Here is a 23,370-nt window from a genome sequence, read left to right as displayed (position 1 = left end):
GACATGTTTCTTGGGTCCAGGAAGCTGGTGTCCCCTTGTGCCACCTGTCTCCACTCTCCTGGAAGCAGGTCCCCAGTGTGTGTGGAGTGGTCAAACGTGCGGTGGATGTACCGTGTTAATGTGTCTGTGGTGCAAAGGTAGTTGTGGAGGGCCACGCAGGCCTTCACAATGGTCTCAGATTTCTCCGGGGCAATATCAAGGGCTCGTCCCAGGATCTCCCGTCTTGCACCAAGGAACCCAAAGCAGCTCGAGCGGCGGTAGTTGAAGATCTTCTTGGTGTCGTCAAGGCCAGAAGAACCTTTGAATAAAATAAGTGTTTCTATTGAACAGTAACATGAAGGCTATCAAACGTGTACTGTAACAATTGTGTAGCCTGTTTGGACATAATCCCCCATCCTCTTATTGGGATGCCTGATCACTTTTATGTGAGGCATATCATTAAAATGTCTATATTGGTATATATTTCACATCATATGTATATAGTCACATGTATTTAGCGTATCTTACCTTGATATGGTCAGTTCCTTGCATCGCAGACTGGCACCAGGACCATTGAGAAAAAAACCTTTGTAGAAATCGTTGCCTGAGTTTGCTGGATCTCAGATCCTAAAATGTTTTCCTCCGACAGCTACTGCACAAAACGGATAATTCCAACGATCCCCAAAATCTCTGCAGATTTTTTCCCCATTGTACCACGGAGGGATAAGCAACAAAATCCTCCTTCAGGACTGTCCAGATAGCTTGGCACACTTTTACGACACAAACAGTTGAGATTCCTAATTTACTGTGCCTTGCAAAAGTATTCATCCCCCTTGGCGTTTTTCCTATTTTGTTGCATTACAACCTGTAATTTAAATGGATTTTTATTTGGATTTCATGTACTGTGCATACACAAAATAGGCCTAATTAACGAAAAAAAATGACTTGTTTCAAAAAAAAAAAAAAATACATATGAAAAGTGGTGCGTGCGCATTCACCCCCTTTGCTATGAAGCCTCTAAATAAGATCTGGTGCCACCAATTACCTTCAGAAGTCACATAATTAGTGAAATAAAGTCCAGCTGTGTATAATCTAAGTGTTACATGATAATATATATATATATATATATATATATATATATATATATATATATATATATATATATACATACATATACACACACACACACACACACACAAAAGTATTTGATCCCCTGCTGATTTTGTACGTTTGCCCACTGACAAAGAAATGATCAGTCTATAATTTTAATGGTAGGTTTATTTGAACAGTGAGAGACAGAATAACAACAAAAACATCTAGAAAAACGCATTGCAAAAATGTTATAAATTGATTTGCATTTTAATGAGGGAAATAAGTATTTGACCCCCTCTCAATCAGAAAGATTTCTGGCTCCCAGGTGTCTTTTATACAGGTAACAAACTGAGATTAGGAGTAACAAGCTGAGATTAGGAGCACAGGAGTGCTCCTAATCTCAGCTTGTTACCTGTATAAAAGACACCTGTCCACAGAAGCAATCAATCAATTAGATTCCAAACTCTCCACCATGGCCAAGACCAAAGAGCTCTCCAAGGATGTCAGGGACAAGATTGTAGACCTACACAAGGCTAGAATGGGCTACAAGACCATCGCCAAGCAGCTTGGTGAGAAGGTGACAACAGTTGGTGTGATTATTCGCAAATGGAAGAAAAACAAAAGAACTGTCAATCTCCCTCGGCCTGGGGCTCCATGCAAGATCTCACCTCGTGGAGTTGCAATGATCATGAGAATGGTGAGGAATCAGCCCAGAACTACACGGGAGGATCTTGTCAATGATCTCAAGGCAGCTTGAGCAAGGTCCCCCTGCTCAAGAAAGCACATGCCCATCTGAAGTTTGCCAACGAACATCTGAATGATTCAGAGGACAACTGGGTGAAAGTTGTGGTCAGATGAGACCAAAATGGAGCTCTTTGGCATCAACTCAACTCGCCGTGTTTGGAGGAGGAGGAATGCTGCCCATGACCCCAAGAACACCCTCCCCACCGTCAAACATGGAGGTGGAAACATTATGCTTTGGGGGTGCTAAGGGGACAGGACAACTTCACCGCATCAAAGGGACGATGGACGGGGCCATGTACCGTCAAATCTTGGGTGAGAACCTCCTTCCCTCAGCCAGGGCATTGAAAATGGGTCGTGGATGGGTATTCCAGCATGACAATGACCCAAAACACACGGCCAAGGCAACAAAGGAGTGGCTCAAGAAGAAGCACATTAAGGTCCTGGAGTGGCCTAGCCAGTCTCCAGACCTTAATTCCATAGAAAATCTGTGGAGGGAGCTGAAGGTTCGAGTTGCCAAACGTCAGCCTCGAAACCTTAATGACTTGGAGAAGATCTGCAAAGAGGAGTGGGACAAAATCCCTTCTGAGATGTGTGCAAACCTGGTGGCCAACTACACGTCTGACCTCTGATTGCCAACAAGGGTTTTGCCACCAAGTACTAAGTCATGTTTTGCAGAGGGGTCAAATACTTATTTCCCTCATTAAAATGCAAATCAATTTATAACATTTTTGACATGCGCTTTTCTGGATTTTTGTTGTTGTTATTCTGTCTCTCACTGTTCAAATAAACCTACCATTAAAATTATAGACTGATCATTTCTTTGTCAGTGGGCAAACGTACAAAATCAGCAGGGGATCAAATACTTTTTTCCCCCTCACTGTATACACACACACACACACACACACACACACACACACACACACACACACACACACACACACACACCTGTTCTGAACGGCCCCAGAGTCTGCAAAACCACTAAGCAAGTGGCACCATGAAGACCAAGGAGCTATCCAAACAGGTCAGGGACAAAGTTGTGGAGAAGTACAGATCAGGGTTGGGTTATAAAAACATATCCGAAACTTTGAACATCCCACGGAGCACCATTAAATCCATTATTAAAAAATGGAAAGAATATGGCACCACAACAAGCCTGCCAAGAGAGGGCCGCCCATCAAAACTCACGGACCAGGTAAGGAGGGCATTAACCAGAGAGGCAACAAAGATACCAAAGATAACTCTGAAGGAGCTGCAAAGCTCCACAGCGGAGACTGGAGTATCTCCATAAGACCACTTTAAGCCATACACTCCACAGAGTTGGGCCTTACAGAAGAGTGGCCATAAAAAAAGCCATTGCTTAAAGAAAAAAATAAGCAAACACGTTTGGTGTTTGCCAAAAGGCATGAGGGAGACTCCCCAAACATATGGAAGAAGGTACTCTGGTCAGATGAAACAAAAATTGAGCTTTTTGGCCATCAAGGAAAATGCTATGTCTGGCGCAAATCCAACACCTCTCATCACCCCGAGAACACCATCCGCACATGGTGGTGGCTGCATCATGCTGTAGGGATGTTTTTCATCGGCAGGGACTGGGAAACTGGTTAGAATTGAAGGATGGTGCTAAATACAGGGAAATTCTTGAGAGAAACCTGTTTCACTCATCCAGAGATTTGAGACTGGGATGGAGGTTCACCTTCCAGCAGGACAATGACCCAAAGCATACTGCTAAAGCAACACTTGAGTGGTTTAAGGGGAAACATTTAAATGTCTTGGAATGGCCTCGTCAAAGCCCAGAGCTCAATCCAATAGAGAATCTGTGGTATGACTTAAAGATCGCTGTACACCAGCGGAACCCATCCAACTTGAAGGAGCTGGAGCAGTTTGCCTTGAAGAATGGGCAAAAATCCCAGTGTCTAGATGTGCCAAGCTTTTAGAGACTTGCCCCAAGAGACTTGCAGCTGTAATTGCTGAAAAAGGTGGCTCTACAAAGTATTGACTTGGAGGGTGAATAGTTATGCACGCTCAAGTTCTGTTTTTTTGTCTTATTTGTTTCACAATGAAAAATATTTAGCATCTTCAAAGTGGTAGGCATGTTGTGTAAATCAAATGATACAAACCCCCCCCCCAAAAAAAATATATTTTAATTCCAGGTTGTAAGGCAACAAAATAGGAAAAATGCCAGGGGGTGTGAATACTTTCCCAAGCCACTGTATAAGTTAGAACTCGTAGTGATACTTTGCTGTGTGCCTCCACTCGCCAAAAAACGATTGGTCACAGACAGCATTTCTGCAGCATTTACTGGAGAGCTTTGAGTTCTCCTGTGCGAGATGCAAGCCACTGAAGCAAGTCGTCAAACCGACATCCGAATGTTTTGAAAATGTATTTTCTCGTCAATGCTTCGCATAGGTTGGACAAGAGACGTGTATTCGTCATTGTCCCCTCTTGTAGCATTCAGTGGAAGAACTTGCCATTTTCTCAGTCTTTTCTTCTTCTCTTGAGTAGTTGTTGCAGTTCAAATCAAAAAGAGACATGTTTGTTTCTGTGGCTAAAAAGTAGTGTCGTAAAGCATAGAACAGCAGACTAGCCTGACATGTAGCTAGCATTTGTCAACAGGCACATAACACGGAAGTTCAAATGTCATTGCTAGCTGGAGTCAAATAGAGTGGCTTGACCCCTCTTGCTTGGTAAGCTACTCTTGCTCCCAAGCCCCCTGGTGGATATACACTATACAAGGCGGACTTCCTCTCTGAGTGGAACGCAACGGATAGTCTGCTGGCCCATCCACACACGTAGCTCAACTGAGTGGAGCTCGTAGCCACCTTTTGATGGATTGGTATCCCCACTCCGTCTCTCCTGACAGACAGATGTGCAGACAGAGACGTTCCAGATAACAGGCAGGGCACCAGCCAATCAGCAGCGAGCACAGCTATTCCCTTCCCACCCTACTGTAAGTATGAGTTACTAACTAAGACTGTATCTCTCTCCTCTGGTATTTCCCAAAGACATTCTTATTCAATCTTCTTGATTCATTGCATACAACTGTGGTGCTTCCACTGAAGCTAAATGCTACAGGCTAAAACATCAGGTTTGAATAGGTGATTTGCTGATAAGAGAACCAGGAAACAATATATGCTATATGCTGCACTAACAACATTACCTAAATGCTTACCACTGCAGTAGTGGCAAACTGATAACCTGCTCGCTATGTTGTCCTAACGCTATGGCTATCTAATCCATTCCGCAGGAAACGGATCCATGCAATATAGATTCCCAGATTCCATTCCAGAGAGGGTTTCTCAATAGATCAGTGGGCTTATTGGATCTATGGATTCGCTCTAGTTCATTCGTCTCTAGCGCACAGTGAAGCTAGTGAATGAATATAGACTCACTGTGCTGACGGAGGGAGTCTGGCTCTGTCTGTCAGCTTACACCCTATTAGGAGCAGTGATGGAGTGTGTGTTTTTGGTTTTCCTAGGAAAACAAGGGAAAAAAGTGGGGACATTTCGTCGGTCCACACAAGGAAAATGGCAATTTTAGGCTTAGGGGTTAGGTTTAGGGTTACAATTAGGGTTAGGAGTTAGGGAAAATAGTATTTTGAATGGGAATCAATTGTTTGGACCCCAAAAGGATAGTAAAACAAACGTGTGTGCGCACATGCATATTTGTCTGTCTGTCTGTGTGTGTGTGTGTGTGTGTGTGTATTTGTTCACCTACATGTATATTTTCCTGCTTAGGGGCATATGTGTGTGTATGCACACATTTATATCTACCCATCTGTGTATGTGTGCGTGTGTGTGTTTGCAGAAGCGATAAAGTCCATTCCTGGAATGGCTCTGGCCTTGTGACCCAGCCGTCCAGCCACACTGGGGTTTGACTGGGGCCAGTAGAGTAGTCTAGCTAGTGGACAGGGAGAGGAGACAGGGCTAATGCATTTACTGGAGTGGAGACAGCTCACTCCCTGCACCTGATCACATTACAGCCATAGAGAGGAGAGAGAGAGAGAGAGAGAGAGAGAGAGGAAAGAGAGAGAGAGGAAAGAAGGAGAGAGAGAGAGAGTGTGTGTGTGTGTGTGAAGATGAGAGGGAGAGAGAGGAATTAAGAGAAAGAAAGACAGGGCAGAGACAGATATCTAGGGAGAGACAGCAGGGGAAAATAGATGGGGTAGATAAAGAGAAAGGGAGGAACAAAGAGTGCAAGAGAGAACAAGAAAGAGAGGGAGATGGGGCAGAGAAGCTGAAAGCCGAGAGAAAATAGCAGGAGAGAGCGTGAACAGCGAAATAATGGAAGAGGGTGTCAGAAAGAAAGAGAGAGAGAGTCATTGCGACAGAAAGAGAGAGGAGCAGGCTCTGGTTACTGCAGCCCTGCCAGCCTGACTACACCGGACAGGCTGGTGGGTCCACGGGGACAGGGGTGACAACCAGGGGACAGCTGGAAACACAGGGACAAGGATGGGCAATCTGGCCAGGGTGTGGGTAACCTGACCTGGGGTGTGAGAGTGGGATATGAGGGGTGGGTGTGGGTCCGGAGACATGGGTATTGGGTGAAGGAGCAGCAGTAGTAATAGTAGTGGATACCAAGCTAAGGATAGTCCTAGGAATGGAGTTGGCTAGGAAGTTGATCGTGGAGACTGCTTGTAATGTAGGGTCAGAGGGAAGAGTGTGTAAAGAGTGAAGGAAATGACTGAAATAGGCTAGGTGGTGTGTAGAGGCAGTGGGAAGGGCAGAGTGTGTTGGCTGAGTGTAGTATGTAAAAAGGCAAGAGGCAGAGAGTAAAGCAATTCAAATGTTCTCTGAAAACAACATGCAAACTGAGGTACAGGGATCACAGTGTAACAAAGCATATAGGTCTAACTCCGGGTTCAAATACATATCATAGCAATGAGTGGTCCTCTATAGGACAACATGAAGAGAACTATACAAGTGCTAGTTTGAGCACAGAAGCGTAGCCTAGCTTTGGGCCAGTAACCGAAAGGTCACTGGTTCAAATCTCAAAGTTGACTAGGTGAAAAAAAAATCTGTCAATGTGTCCTTGAGCAAGGCACTTAACCCTAATTGCTCCAGTCAATAATGGCTGATCCCTGGCCGTGACCCCGCTCTCTGAGAGTATCTCAGGGGGAGTCGGATATGCAAAAAACTAATTTCCAATTCACTCATGTATATAATACACGCATGTACATGAAATAGGGCAAATGTAAGCACCCACCTAACTATTATTCATAATAACGTCCCAAGAGCCCATATAGCCAAGCGTCAGAATAGCATTTAAACGGTCTATACCCAGTAGACAGTTCCAGAGCGGGCAGCTGGGAGCATCATCCGGTCGGTCTCATTTATCATAGGTGTAGCAGAGACACCAAACCGGCCTCAGCTAGCTCCCAGGCTATCCTTAAATAAGAGATGAACAGTAGAACTCAGGCTAGCCACACACTCAAACATACCTACACTGACATCCCAACACACACATAGCACACCATGCATACTGACACCACAACCACATTCACCACACACACACACACACACACTGCTGTTACTGTCTATTATCTATCCTGTTGCCTAGTCACTTTACCTCTACCTATATATACACACATAGCTAACTCAATTACATCGTACCCCTGTACATCGAGTCGGTACTTCCTGTAAAAAGCCATGTTACTTTTACACGGTATTGTTATTCGTTATTAACTGAATTTATTTCTCCTTGTCACCTTCTAATTTTTTTTTTCAATCTTAACTCTACATTGTTGAAAAAGAACCCGTAAGAAAGCATTTCACTGTTAGTCTACACCTGCTGTTTACAAAGCATGTGACAAATACATTTTGATTTTATTTGAGTTATTCATGGTGTTCAGTAGATTCCTAGTTTGCCTATAGGAGGTACCTGGGCCAGGGTAGATTGTCTGGGTTTGGCCCACAGTAGTAGGTACTACCACACCCTTTTATATAAGTGTTTTTTTTATTGGGTGCAATTGTATCAAGTGCTAAGGATACGTGGTTACTGTTGATCCTAGGGGTCCTCCGTAGCTCATGTCATGTTGAGAAGATGCTAGCTAAATAAATCAGTTAGCATAATCCTAACTTGGTTGTCAGTCATCAGTATGGTATGAGGTGAAATTAAGTCGTCCCCCTTATAAAAAGCTGTCCACTTGTCTGTCGACTAACAGGTGTTGACTGAAGTCGGGACGCAGCTGAAGTGGGCTCAACCAACCTCAAAAGGAGGCAGGTAAGGAGGAGTATTCTGAATCAGAAAGTGGAAAATCACAGTATAAAGTCAACCCAGTTTGGGGGGTTAAATCCACCCCTTTCAAATACCAATTTAACCCTAACACCAGACACATACATACATTACATACATTACACACACACACACACACACACACACACACACACACACACACACACACACACACACACACACACAGCTCAAAAAAATAAAGGGAACACTTAAACAACACAATGTAACTCCAAGTCAATCACACTTCTGTGAAATCAAACTGTCCACTTAGGAAGCAACACTGATTGACAATAAATTTCACATGCTGTTGTGCAAATGGAATAGACAACAGGTGGAAATTATAGGCAATTAGCAAGACACCCCCAATAAAGGAGTGGTTCTGCAGGTGGGGACCACAGACCACTTCTCAGTTCCTATGCTTCCTGGCTGATGTTTTGGTCACTTTTGAATGCTGGCGGTGCTTTCACTCTAGTGGTAGCATGAGACGGAGTCTACAACCTACACAAGTGGCTCAGGTAGTGCAGCTCATCCAGGATGGCACATCAATGCGAGCTGTGGCAAGAAGGTTTGCTGTGTCTGTCAGCGTAGTGTCCAGAGCATGGAGGTGCTACCAGGAGACAGGCCAGTACATCAGGAGACGTGGAGGAGGCCGTAGGAGGGCAACAACCCAGCAGCAGGATCGCTACCTCCGCCTTTGTGCAAGGAGGAGCAGGAGGAGCACTGCCAGACCCCTGCAAAATGACCTCCAGCAGGCCACAAATGTGCATGTGTCTGCTCAAAATGGTCAGAAACAGACTCCATGAGGGTGGTATGAGGGCCCGACATCCACAGGTGGGGGTTGTGCTTACAGCCCAACACCGTGCAGGTTGTTTGGCATTTGCCAGAGAACACCAAGATTGGCAAATTCGCCACTGGTGCCCTGTGCTCTTCACAGATGAAAGCAGGTTCACACTGAGCACGTGACAGACGTGACAGAGTCTGGAGACGCCGTGGAGAACGTTCTGCTGCCTGCAACATCCTCCAGCATGACCGGTTTGGCGGTGGGTCAGTCATGGTGTGGGGTGGCATTTCTTTGGGGGGCCGCACAGCCCTCCATGTGCTCGCCAGAGGTAGCCTGACTGCCATTAGGTACCGAGATGAGATCCTCAGACCCCTTGTGAGAACATATGCTGGTGCGGTTGGCCCTGGGTTCCACCTAATGCAAGACAATGCTAGACCTCATATGGCTGGAGTGTGTCAGCAGTTCCTGCAAGAGGAAGGCGTTGATGCTATGGACTGGCCCGCCCGTTTCCCAGACCTGAATCCAATTGAGCACATCTGGGACATCATGTGTCGCTCCATCCACCAACGCCACGTTGCACCACAGACTGTCCAGGAGTTGGCGGATGCTTTAGTCCAGGTCTGGGAGGAGATCCCTCAGGAGACCATCCGCCACCTCATCAGGAGCATGCCCTGGTGTTGTAGGGAGGTCATACAGGCACGTGGAGGCCACACACAGTACTGAGCCTCATTTTGACTTGTTTTAAGGACATTACATCAAAGTTGGATCAGCCTGTAGTGTGGTTTTCCACTTTAATTTTGAGTGTGGCTCCAAATCCAGACCTCCATGGGTTGATAAATTGGATTTCCATTGATTATTGTGTGATTTTGTTGTCAGCACATTCAACTATGTAAAGAAAAAAATATTTAAATCAGATTATTTATTTCATTCAGATCTAGGATGTGTTGTTTAAGTGTTCCCTTTATTTTTTTGAGCAGTATATATAAGTGAATAGACTCTGAACCACGCCCCTAGCCGTCTGTCAAAGACTCAAGCCACCCAATGGGACATTAAGACAAACGGTTTAAAGCAGTCCTTTCCCTCAGACGGAAAAAAACAAAAAAAGACTAATGAACACACCTTTACATGTATATTTAAGAAATGTATTCTATTTTTGTCTTGACATTTCTGAAAGACAAGACTTGCTGAAGGTTAACTTCACCTAATTGTATGGAACATTAAACATACAGCGTAAGGAGCACTTAGATTCACATATCCCCTTTTCCCTAATCCCTACCATCCATAATCTCTGGATACAGAGTTGTGGGTTCACAAAGTCAAGTGGAGGCTATCAAAACGGGTAAACAAGCAAAACACAGAGAGAGAAGGGAAGGAGAGTCTTATCGACACAAGGCAGGAGTCTCCCTCTCTCCATCTCCTTTAGTCTCTCCCATATTGTCAAAGGCTTTCAGCTCCAGTTGGCTCGGACAAAAGGGAGTGAGGACGCCGGGGGCTTTTCTCGCTATGATCGCCGTGATGCTGGCCCAGCTGGATAAACAGCCCGATTAGGCCGGTGAATGGGCCCCCATTAAGGACATCCACACTAGTAGAGCCAGGGCCCCCGCGTCGGCTGGTGGTAAGACAGCGTGGGCCCCCGGGGCCAGACGGCTCCACATCAGGAACCTGAGAGACACCTGACAACCTGGACTCTCCCACTCAATATACACAGGTCCAAAGGAGAGGGATAGCTGAATGCAAAGAGTGGGGGGGGGGGGGGGGGGGGAGTCTGCTTAAGACCTAAACAATTAGCCAAGGACTGTGAGGCAGTAGAGCTAGTAAGTCTTTCTTACCAGAACATTTATAAAAGGTAACACAATATACAAATGTGGGACTGCAAACAAGTCACTTTTTTTTTTGCCAAGCATAACTGATTCTGTTTAGCATTTCAAAAGAATGTGTTTACCACTACAGTGTAGCCAGACAAAATAGACAACCATCTGAGAAGCAACCAGACATACTAACACGCAACCACCTGGCATCACCACTGGGTGCTATGAGGTCAGCTTACTGATAGGGGGCAGTAGAGCAATAGAGAGATCACTGGTCCACCTCTCTTTTTAGTTCAATTAAATGAGACCCTCTTTGACTCAGAGAGGGCAAGACCTTCTCAATCCCTCCCATGACATTTGGTTGGCGTGTCTTATGCCATCTTGTAAAAAGGCAGGGGGGGGGATGAGTAAACGCATAAGTGTTGGAAGTGTAGGCAGGATGTGTGTGTGTGTTTATTGCTTTCAGTACAGCAATGCTGTTAAATAAATTAAACCTCAGCCTCCAGTATTTATGCTGCAATAGTTTGAGTGTCGGGGGGCTAGGGTAAGTCTGTTATATCTGGAGTATTTCTCAGGTCTTATCCGGTGTCTTGTGTGAATTTAATTCTCTCTCCTTCTTTCTCTCAAAGGACCTGAGCCCTAGGACCATGTCTCAGGACTACCTGGCCTGATGACTCCTTACTGTCCCCAGTCTACCTGGTCATGCTGCTGCTCCAGTTTCAACTGTTCTGCCTGCGGCTATGGAACCCTGACCTGTTCACTGGATGTGCTACCTTGTCCCGAACATGCTGTTTTGGACTCTGAAGGATCGGCTATGAAAAGCCAACTGACATTTACTCCTGAGGTGCTGACCTGTTGCACCCTCTACAACCACTATGATTATTATTATTTTACCCTGGTGGTCATCTATGAACGTTTCAACATCTTGGCCATGTACTGTTATAATCTCCACCCGGCACAGCCAGAAGAGGACTGGCCACCCCTCAGAGCCTGGTTCCTCTCTAGGTTTCTTCCTAGGTTCTGGACTTTCTAGGGAGTTTTTCCTAGCCACCGTGCTTCTACACCTGCATTGCTTGCTGTTTGGGGTTTTAGGCTAGTTTCTGTACAGCACTTTGTGACATCAGTTGATGTAAAAAGGACTTTATAAATCAATTTGATTGATTGATTGATTGAATGTTAAAAAGAGGGAGGGGCGGTGATTAAAAAAAGAAAAAAAATCTAAAAGTGGGAGTAGACCGATGGGAAGAAGTACTTGCAGTAAGAGTAGAGTTCAAGAGGAAGACAGGAAGACTAAATAAAGAGAGGGACAGAGAAGGGAGTGCAGGAGTGTGGGAGAGACACTGGAAGAGGGGAAAAGGAATGAGGGAGAGAGAGTCAAGATGGAGGTCAAGAACAAAATTACAGAGACAGAGGGAGAGAGACGGGAGTGTGGGAGACAGAGAGCAGGACCGGAAGAGGAAAAATGAAAGGAGAACAGGCGAGAGAAAGAACTAGAATGCTCTGTCTCATTTCACCTTTTCTTTTTTAAACAGAGACACAAACAGAGGAGTTTGTTCTGGACTGGAACACGAGCCGCACACACCACATGCTCTCCAGGGGTACAATTTCACAGCCCCTAATTACAGTGGGGTGTAGGATTTCTTATTGGGGCCTGCCAACATCCCAACACACACTATTATACATGCACACAAACACACGAAGGCATACACATACGCACTCACAGAAACACGCATGCACACACACACACACACACACACACACACACAACACACAAATCCACCCATTCAAACAAAACACACTTACACAAGCATGCATTCAAGTACACACCCATGGTCGAACTGTCGGAACACTAACTACAGAACAATTCAAGCCTCTTATTATGTCAGGGCCATGCCTAGTTTCAGTTCATTTATAGAAATATCACAACTATTTCAGATTCCTAATTCCTATAATGCAATATGCATGTAATAATGATGTCCTTTACTGTACTATATAGACTACATGGACAAAAGTATGTGGACACCCCTTCAAATTAGTGGATTCTGCTATTTCAGCCACATCTGTTGTTGACAGGTGTATAAAATCGAGCACTAAACCATGGAATCTCAATAGACAAATTGGCAATAGAATGGACTCACTGAAGAGCTCCGTGACTTTCAATGTGGCACTGTCATAGGATGCCACCTTTCCAACAAGTCAGTTCGTCAAATTTCTGCCCTGCTAGAGCTGCCCCGGTCAACTGTAAGTGCTGTTACTGTGAAGTGGAAATGTCTAGGACAAACAACAGCTCAGCCGCGAAGTGGTAGGCCACACAAGCTCACAGAACGGGACCGCGAAGTGCTTGAAGTGCGTAGCACGTAAAAATCATCTGTCATCGGTTGCAACACTCACTACCGAGTTCCAAACTGCCTCTGGAAGCAACGTCAGCACAAGAACTGTTCGTCAGGAGTTTCATGAAAATGGGGTTCCATGGCCGAGCAGCTGAAAACAAGCCTAAGATCACCATGCGCAATGCCAAGCGTTGGTTGGAGTGGTGTAAAGCTCGACGACATTGGACTCTGGAGCAGTGGAAACACGTTCTCTGGAGTGAAGAATCACGCTTCATTGTCTGGCAGTCCGACGAATCTGGCTTTGGCGGATGCCAGGAGAAAGCTACCTGCCCCAATGCATAGTGCCAAATGTAGTTTGGTGGAGGAGGAATAATGGTCTGGGGCTGTTTTTCATGGTTCGGGCTAGGCCCCTTAGTTCCAGTGAAGGGAAATCTTAACGCTACAGCATAGAATGACATTCTAGTTGATTCGGTTCTTCCAACTTTGTGGCAACAGTTTTGGGAAGGTCTTTTCCTATTTCAGCATAACAAAGCCCCTGTGCACAAAACCAAGTCCATACAGAAATGGTTTGTTGAAATCGGTGTACAAGAACTTGACTGGCCTGCACAGAGCCCTGACCTCAACCCCATCAAACACCTTTGGGATGAATTGGAACGCCGACTGCGAGCCAGGCCTAATCGCCCAACATCAGTGCCCGACCTCAGTAATGCTCTTGTGGCTAAATGGAAGCAAGTCCCAGCAGCAATGTTCCAACATTAGTTGAAAGCCTTCCCAGAAGAGTGGAGGCTGTTATAGCAGCAAAGGGGAGGACCAACTCCATATCATATTAATGCCCATGATTTTGGAATGAGATGTTCAATGAGCATGTATACACATACTTTTGGCCATGTAGTGTATTTATGTATATATTGTATATTACTGTACTGTATCTACAGTGTACAAAGGTTACTGTATATTCTGCACTGCAGTAGCGAACAGTGGTCTTTTTATTCATCTCTTTTTATTCCTCTTCTCCCTCTCCTCGAGTACTTTTTAAGTCATGAATAATGGCCTATGCTCTGACACCGTCTTCCACATGGCAAGGCCGTCGTCATGGGAACATCCGTTTAAGCTGAATGGAGAGGTACATCCTTTTGCCATTACACCCCCCTCCCCCACGTCCCTGATACTTATACCTCAGTGCTTCAACTATAACTAAAGCAACTCTGTAAAGTATTCTACTAGTACGTACGTACGTACGCACACACACGCACACACACACACACACACACACACACACACACGTGTGTGTGTGTGTGTGTGTGTCCTGAAAGTCCCTGCTTCATTTCCACTCCTCTCTTTTCACACACTCCCTCATTTAGATTCACTGTACAATGCAGGTTTTTATTTCCTTTCTCAAGGAATCCTCCAAAGTAGGAAAAAAAGAGAAACTAGGCCATTAAGCTGCGGTAAAGCCTCTCCCTTGCCTGAAGTATCCCCCTCTCTCCCTCCCTCTTTCTCTCGCTTTGTCACCCTCCCTCTTGGCCTCTCATTCTTTCTGGGTCCTTTCTCTGCCTGAAGTCCTACCTTCTTCTCCTTTCTTTTTCTCCCCAATCCGTTACCCCTTCCTACCTTTTCTTCTTCTCTTTCCTGCTGTCTGCCTCTCTCTCTTTCTCCCCCTCTTCGTCCCTCCCTCCCTCTATCTAACCCCCATGTCTTGCCTGTCCTGCACTCCCCTTCAGGTCTCTCTCTCCCCCTTACCCTGTGTGGTCGCAGGTCCTCCTGGGTTAATCTCTTGGTGGACCAGATGCATGGGCTCATTAACCTGGTACAACCTGTTAAGAGGCTGCAGCCTGCCTGAGCCCACAGCCAAGGAGGACAGGAGAAACAGAGAGAGGAGGAAAGGCATTTGGGGGAGGGGGGGCATTGAGAGAAAGAGGTAGAGAGATGGAAAAAGAGAGAGAGAGAGAGAGAGAGGGACAGAGGGCCATGAGGGTGGGAGTGGCTACCTAACCTTATTCTCAGAATCCTTCAGCTTCATGGGACGTTTATATATCGTAATGCTTTCGTTTCATTCATTCCGACTCCATTTCCATGCATGGTTCTCATGTTATTCCCGAAAAGCCCACCCACTCCTCGGGATACGAGAGTCAGAGAGAGGTCAGCGTAATGCCCAGCCCCCACCATCACCCGCCTCCAACATCCTTCTGCACCCCTTCACAACTCACACTGGAGCCCCCGTCCCCCTTCCGTCCATAACCCATTTCCAAAGAGGGAGAAGAAAAAAAGTGCAAAAAAAAAATATATATATATTTTTTTAGCACTTTTTTTCTTCTCCCACTTTGGAAATATATATATATATATATTGTTTTTCTTCTTACACACTGCTGTCTCTCACCCCTATCTAACCCCTCACCATATCCAAATCTAAACCGCCATCATATCACATAAGCCCCCACACCCCCTGATGTCTAAGCAGACCGTTTGTTATGTGTGGAATAAATGAGCTCATTCATACAGTATTGAGTGGGAGCTCCGTCCCCTTTCCTTCACCACTAGCCCAATGTCAACAACCCAGAAAGGTAGCTATGTCCTGGCCAGATTACAACTGCTATTACTGGGTAAGACGAGTCCCTCCCCTCACTCTCTCCTCTCCCTTATTCTAGAGGTAACCGACCAGGACCAGATTACTGGTGTACTTTGTTGGAAGCTACATGAAAAGATAGCCTCCCCCTATTCTTACCCAATTAACTGCTATTCTTATTCCAGTCAACTTTCCCTCTCCTCAATCCCGCTCTTTGCATTGTGACACTGCTCCTCTACGCATGGATGAATAAATACACTTCTCAGGATGTTTCAGAACGTTTTCTATTGGCCTCTGGACAATCTATTGGTCTTTGGATGTTGACTTGCTTTAAGGCGTGTAAACTCTTCACCAAGACCTTACACAGCCAGGACCACACTCTGTACTTTAAATCTAACACAACACGTAACCAACACTCAATCATCCTAACATGATAACTGGAATAGTAACTGTAAAAGCCAGAGAAAATAACCAGAAGGAGACCTCAGTTTAGATGAGAGAGAGAAAATCAAACTCATAAAAGCCCAAAATCTAAGGGCCGCAATAAACGCCCAGAACAAGTACAAACAAAGCAATACAAGTACAAGCCCAAAGTGTATTCCTGATGAAACTGAACACAAGTTATGACACCACCTCACAATAATAACCTTCCCTTAGGGGAGAATCCTAACTTCCACTTAAGTCGAATTTTCACTTAGTCATGCATTGATGTCAATGAGTGACTAACTGAATTGGAAGTTATGTACCTAAGGGGCAGAATGGCAAATCCTGACTTACTTCTCATACTCCAGGTTGTCATGGTCACAGCGGGCATCTTTGTGTTTCTCCCAGTCCTTCCCGTGACGGCATGTGGTGAGGGACACGATGTCCTTCCCGTTATGGATGTGATGCAGGGCGTTACGGGTGTCCGACCCGATGCCCGTTAGATACCGCTTCCCTTTGAACATCAATAGGTACTTCCTGCGTGGGGGCACCGTGTTTCGCACCAACCAGCCCCTCTCGCCCCCCTTCTGGGGGTGCTCCTTGGAGAACAAGGGGATGGAGACGTCGAACCCGGGCCTGAAGTGTTCCGTGTTGAGGCTGGCTTTAGCCAGGATGGCCTGGCCAATATTGAAGCCCAGGTCCTCGTTGTAGTTGGGCCAGGTGCCCGAGTACAGATTAAAGACAAGGTGGTTCCGTCCCTCGTTCCAGAGCGGGTAACCTTTGATACGATCGTCCAGGTTGGGCACGAACTGCCCCGAGAGCTGGTCTCGGTCCAGAGTGTCAATCCCCAAAACGAAGAGACACGCCTCGCGAGGGTCCGTGGTGTAGTACCGCGACTCGCCTATAGATGTCAGTATCTTCCGATAGCTCTCCGACACGCGCTCGCCCTTCTCCGACGGGTAGACGTATACTCTAAACCCGTCCCGCCCTCTACGTCGACATCTCGTAAAGTCGAAGCAGGTCTCCATGCGACAGCGACTGTCTTTATAGATGCCCGTCCAGGCTTGGTGACGCTGGTTGGGGGACTCGGCGGAACCCGGCCCTGTCTGGAGTTCCTCCAGCTGGGCATAGCCCGGCAGGAAGGCCCGGTCAGTCCAGTTGGGCCAGGGACGCACCACCTCGCCCCTCGGCCGCCCCAGCAGCTTGAAGAGACGGACCTGGACCCCGCCTCCCCAGTAGAAGAGCAGCAGCCAGCAGCAAGCACACAGCCCCAGCAGGACATACTTCTTACGTGCCTGCATGGGGCCCAGAGTGTCTCTCGTTCTCTATCACTCTCCTTCTCTCTCTTTTTCCTCTCTCTGCCCCTCAGTTCTAAGCCTCACAGCGGTGGGCGAGTCGTTTTGAAGGTCTAACAAGGAGGGTCCAATATAGAACCATGTGGTAACTTGGACATCGCCACTTCCAAGTCTGGTCCCGTCCAGTTTGAGCCCATTGAGGATAAATAAATGGATGTTGAAGCCACTCGCTCCGGTTTCTCTCGCTCAGATTCGGGTGCTGTTAGCCTGTCTCTTGCTAGACAGTCTCTGTGGCGAGTGTGTGCACTTCCTGCACTGCCCGATGCTGAGGATGATGAAGGGCGATGTCTCCTCTCTCTCAAGCCCTCCTCGCCGCCTCATGGCGCCCGCTGTCTCCCGGGTCTCTCCTGAGGACGCAAATAAACGAGATCACAACTCAGTACACAACCCGAGGAGCACTTAACAGCACAGCCAGAGCCCAGCAGCACTATGCACATTAACAAGTCAAGGAACACCGTCTCCCACCATTATGTAATGCACAACTCACGCTTATACCAACATGCCGATATACTGTATAAACCAAAACATACACTATCAGCATGAAGCGTGTAAATTAGCACAGCGGTGGTCATTTCATTCACAGAACAATTCACTATAAAACCCCCCGAGTTGAACTGAAGATGAAATCTAGTCTCTTCAAAACACAGACCTCGCTCAGTTCAGTTCGGATAGCAGACAGTTCTGGTGAGACATATATAAAAAAAACATTGACTCTCAAAGTTTAAACATACCACCACTCTATATTTGAAAAGGGTCAAAGTAGTTGGAATGTTTGGTCTGGTTATGCCACTGACATCCAGTCCTGGAACTGTGGCGTTTTTGGTTTCAGTATGCCGAACATCAAGAAGCCAGCTCTGATATTATCATGTACTCCAAGCTCTGGTTGAACAGCGTCAGATACAGCTGAGATGCAGTGGAGGGGAAGACGGGTAGCTGTTTAGCAACTGAAAGGGAGATTTGTAAAGTAAGGGAAATTAGAGCCACTTTATGGCGGTGTAATGTCTGTTAATCTTGGGGTGGGGAGAGAGTGGCTTTTTGTTACATTTGAAAACATCAACCCGGTATGTTTGCCAAAGCATCCCCCCATAACTCCCCAGTGGGGGTGTGTGTGTGGTGTGTATGGAACACCTCACAGAGCAGACCAGTGTTCCTACTGCCAGCCGCCACACAAAGACAGCTTTCAGGTCTCACCTGCTCTCCCTCACTTTCTCTTTTCCTCCCCATCTCTACATCCCTCCCTCCCTTTCTTCTACCTCTCCCTCACATTCTTCTACCTTCTCCATCCATGTAGAATTGATGGCCCCCCTTCATTTTGCTCCTGTTATCATGCTCCATACAGACGGGTGATATTGATCAATAATGCACTGTCTCATTAGACCAGTGTGTTGTGATACTACAGAATTACCTTTGAATGACTACTGAAACATACATTTCCAACTGTGTTTATGTGCAACCATATGTAAGTCAGGCGGTGTCTGTATGCAGGCCTCGTGACTATTTGTGTGTGTATATGTCCGTGTGTGTGTGTGTGTGTGTCCGTGTGTGTCCGTGTGTGTATGTATGTATGTATGTATGTATGTATGTATGTATGTATGTATGTACATACATACATACATATGTGTGCACACATTAGGTAGTCTCAGTGAGCTCACTGAGAGCCATAGAGATTCTGGGTGTTGGTTTTTGGCTCAGCCAAGCTCCTCTCCCACAGCACAGTGGCAAGCAGACAAAGTTGTAAGGAAACAGACACTAGGGATCCCATTACATAGTCCTCATCAATAATTTACCAGCTCCTTTAGTTAAGACATTGATTTTCCTTTCTGCTTTATATCCCCTGCCTCTCCTGCTGAAGTAAAACTCAATCTACCTCAGCATACTCTCACACGGCTAAGACATATATCCAGTCTGACAACAACAAAAAGGCAACCCGAGCTACGGGTTGGAACCGGTTCAGGGAACAGAACCAACAAGCGATTTTGAAGAACGGAAAAAGAACCCGGAACGAAAGTGATCTCTAGTGTTCCGGAACAAAAACGTTATTCTGAAATCTTGATAGTCGGTTAATAATGTCATTTTTTTGTTCCCAAGATATAGGGATTTTCCTCGGAACGATTGGAAAAACATTTTGGTTCCACCCCTGACCCGAGCACTATAAGGTCTCTGATGATTTGTAGTTTAGGGGGATGGTAATGATGAGGGTGATGGTAATGACAAGGATAGATTCTCACTTTCTTCTCCAACTAATACCGAGATATTTTCCCAAAACGAAAGACACCAAAAGGTTTAATCCCACACTGCCACCAAAGAACCAGGGAAATGTCAACTATCCCCTCCACATCTATCAGTAATCCCCATTATCAACATTATGCAAGGCAACGATAGAACCCCAATCGCCATCCTGTTTGTTGTACTGTGTAAATGAAAACAGCACCGTAGTAATAGATGGCATTCACCATAGTAACACAGAAAACCCATTAGCGCTGGGAGCGCTAATGAATGTAGGCCAATACAAACCCAGGGCATGTCTGGGCTTAGGTTAGCCAGTAACAGCCTTTACACAAATGCACATAAACACACACACACACACACACACACACACCTTGGAGAAGGAGTTACACAGCCTGCTAAGAGAGTATGTGGCTCCACTGTCACAGATCAATGATAAATGGATCAGTATGATGGGGCCTAGCAGAGAAAGGCCACATGGCCTGTTGAGGAGCGTTGAGGAGCCTGAGGGAAAGTACAGGATTCAGACAGAGGGGAACCTTTAGGGTTCTGGTTGGAAGCTCTTAGACTGCGTCCTTCCTTCCTTCCTTCCTTCCTTCCTTCCTTCCTTCCTTCCATCTTTTGTATGGTTGATCACTGGTCTGACAGGAAGCTTTGACACATATGGCAAAGAAGGGTTATGGATTTGTTTTTAGTTCCACCACCAATATGTTGATGTCAGACTCAAGAAGGTATCTGTGAAGTATTTCAACTTAGCCTTGAGAAATGGGGTGAAAGAAGGTGTGGAAGCCGTCTAACAACCAAATACAGGCAAAGCAGCCTCGAAAACTCTTCAGTAATTTGTCACACTAGAAGGCATGAGACTTGAAAGAGTAAGGTATCTCTGGGGGATACTTGATATGACTGTGACTTGCCTTTTCAGGTAAGTAGTGAATTCAAATAAGAAGAACTTTTGAGATGTGTGAGGATACTGCAATGCATTGTGGGAAGGCTAACACACAAGGAAGTCGATGGGTCGTCAAAGCAGTAGGGAGTGAAATATACAGCGACTCCTTCCTTTGACTAATCAATGTTTGCTTATACACAGCACTTCTACTTGTCACCTGTGTGTTTGCATTGAGCATTAAAAGCCCCACCGTAAACTTTACAGGTGCCTTGTGAAATCTCTTTATTAGCAAGACAAACAAACTCCAAGTTCCCTTCCTCACCCTGACCTCTCTACCTCCCATGCATTCTTAACTCTGGGTTTGTTGTTGGTTCACAAGCTTCAGTCAGTGTGGGTGACAGCTGGACCGGCGGCCTGCTCAAACCTCATCCATCCATCCCTCCTCTGCCTCTCTCAGGACCTCGAAGACAGCCTACCCTCAACTTTGCCTGCTGTTCCCACAAGACTAAACTCGTCTCTCTGCAGCTATTGAAGGAAATGCAATTGAATCAGCAGTAGATGGAATTGTGTTTACAGCAACTGTCGACTGCTACAGCAACCGTCGACCGCTACTCAGATGCAATAATACAGAAGTGTAACAGGGTGGGGAATATGTATGAAGGCATTGATAAAACTGAAATGAGCTTGCGTTGGACTCTGAAGGAAGTAGTTATTTCCTCTGTGCATGGGGAAATGGCACTATTCTGTCGGAGATGATTTGCATAGGTATATAAAGTAGACTATAAATAGACACTCGATCAGCGGCATCCGATTTTAAAATAGTAACTCAATTCTTTCCGAACAGAGTTGGCATGCCCGAGTCAGTGTCTATCTGCGTGACAAAGTCACACAGAGACTCAAATCCTGAACTGCTACTTGTTAGGCTGGTTCTGCCAACGTGTTCAGCTAGTAAGGCTCTGTGGGTGTGTGTGTGTGTGTGTGTGTGTGTGTGTGTGTGTACGCACACAAAACGTTTGTCACTTGACTAAAGCTGGACACACGTTAGTCCAGGGAAATTGTTCCTGAAGAAAAACATATCTTGCGTTGAGGTGAGAGGCGAAGCCAGACTAAAATTAAGCGCTGGACTCTGTCATTAGAGGCCGGAGAACCGTAGCGGCAATTCCAAGGGCCACTCCTAGTCCTAGTCTTAATGTGCCATGCAATGTGTGCTTGTGGGGACGTGTGTGCTTGTGGGGACGTGTGTGCTTGTGGGGACGTGTGTGTGTGTGTGTGTGTGTGTATGTGGGGAAGACCTGACCAGGAATGACTGAGGTTGTGGTCGATGTTTGACTGCAGTCATCTCAGATAGTGCTTTTGGGAAAAAGGGAAAACAGGAACTATCCAACCAACGCCCAAGCACCCAGGCATTAAGGGCTTCTAGGTGATTCTATTTGCTCTGTTTCTTTACAATGGAGGCCGCACATACACATGTTTTATTCATGACCAAGGCTGTTACGAAATTGGGTTCCTTTCTGTCTACAGTGAGCTAGTAGTGTGGAACTGTTCCATTTAGTAGAGATTACCTGAGGACCGTAATGACCATAAACCTAATTAAGCCCTGGTATTTTTATGAGGATATTTTTTGATAGCTGTGTGTTTCTACCCAATACAACCTTGTTGCCCTATGTGGTGAGAGTCTGTGAGAGACTCCTACGTCGTTAATAAGATGTTTACCTCTAGCCTGAATGACCCGTGCCTAGCCTCCCACCGCCTTCAATTGAGAACTCAATGATAATTACAACCTGGCTTGATTAATTGCGTCTCAATAATATGCTGCTCTCACTCCGACGCTACAAGGGCTGATTAAGCAAACATACAAGATGGGTTGGAAGAACTAGGGCTGCTAGCTCTCCATCAACTAGTGCTGCTCACACAGCAGAGCATGTAGGATATGAAACACAACTTATCATGCGATCTACAGGGAAATTGGTAAGGATTCAGAACCCTTGACATTTTCCACATTTTGTTACATTACAGCCTTATTTTAAAATTTATCAAATTGTCCCCCCCCCCTCTCAATCTACACACAATACCCGATAATTACAAAGCAACATTTTTTTGTTTAAATTTGAGCAAATATAAGTGTTCCGACCCTTTACTCAGTACTTTGTTAAAGCCCCTTTGGCAGCCATTATAGCCTCGAGTCTTCTTGGGTATGACGCCACAAGCTTGGCACACCTATATTTGGGGAGTTTCTCCCATTCTTCTCTGCAGATCCTCTCAAGCTTTGTAAGGTTGGATGGGGAGCGTCGCTGCACAGCTATTTTCTGGTCTCTCCAAGAGATGTTCAATCGGATACAAGTCCGGGCTCTGGCTGGGCCACTCAAGGACATTCTGAGACTTGTCCCCAGTCTGAGGTCCTGAGCACTCTGGAGCAGGTTTTCATCAAGGATCTCTCTGTACTTTGCTCCGTTCATCTTTCCCTCGATCCTGACTAGTCTCCCAGTCCCTGATGCTGAAAAAATATCCCCACAGCATGATGCTGCCACCACCATGCTTCACCGTAGGGATGGTGAGAGGTTTTATCCAGACGTGACTCTTGACATTCAGGCCAAAGAGTTCAATCGTGGTTTCATCAGACCAGAGAATCTTGTTTCTCGTGGTATGAGAGTCCTTTAGATACATTTTGGCAAACTCCAAGAAGCTGTCATGTGCCTTTTACTGAGGAGTGGATTTCCGTCTGGCCATAAAGGCCTGATTGGTGGAGTGCTGTAGAGATGGGAGAACCTTCCAGAAGGACAACCATCTCTGGAGCTCTGTCCGAGTGACCATCGGGTTCTTGATCACCTCCCTGACCAAGACCCTTCTCCTCCGATTGCTCAGTTTGGCTGAGCGGCCAGCTCTAGGAAGAGTCTTGGTGGTTCCAAACTTCTTCCATTTAAGAATGATGGAGGCCACTGTGTTCTTGGGGAC

The 23,370-nt window shown here is 46.0% G+C and overlaps 1 protein-coding gene across 3 annotated transcripts in view; it reads right to left on the bottom strand.

Moving 5' to 3' along the window:
• ext1c (exostoses (multiple) 1c) overlaps positions 1 to 23,370 on the bottom strand; it is a 75,561-nt gene that overhangs the window by 49,840 nt on the left and 2,351 nt on the right. For all 3 annotated transcript variants that reach the window (XM_029731482.1, XM_029731481.1, XM_029731483.1), the window contains exon 2: positions 16,306 to 17,653. In XM_029731482.1, coding sequence (XP_029587342.1) covers positions 16,306 to 17,252 — 947 coding nt within the window. In that variant the 5' untranslated portion in view covers positions 17,253 to 17,653. The remainder of the gene's footprint in view (positions 1 to 16,305; positions 17,654 to 23,370) is intronic.

Source organism: Salmo trutta, chromosome 34 (genome assembly GCF_901001165.1).
Source record: "Salmo trutta chromosome 34, fSalTru1.1, whole genome shotgun sequence".
Lineage (NCBI taxonomy): Eukaryota > Metazoa > Chordata > Actinopteri > Salmoniformes > Salmonidae > Salmo > Salmo trutta.
This window is presented reverse-complemented; position numbering and strand designations above follow the sequence as displayed.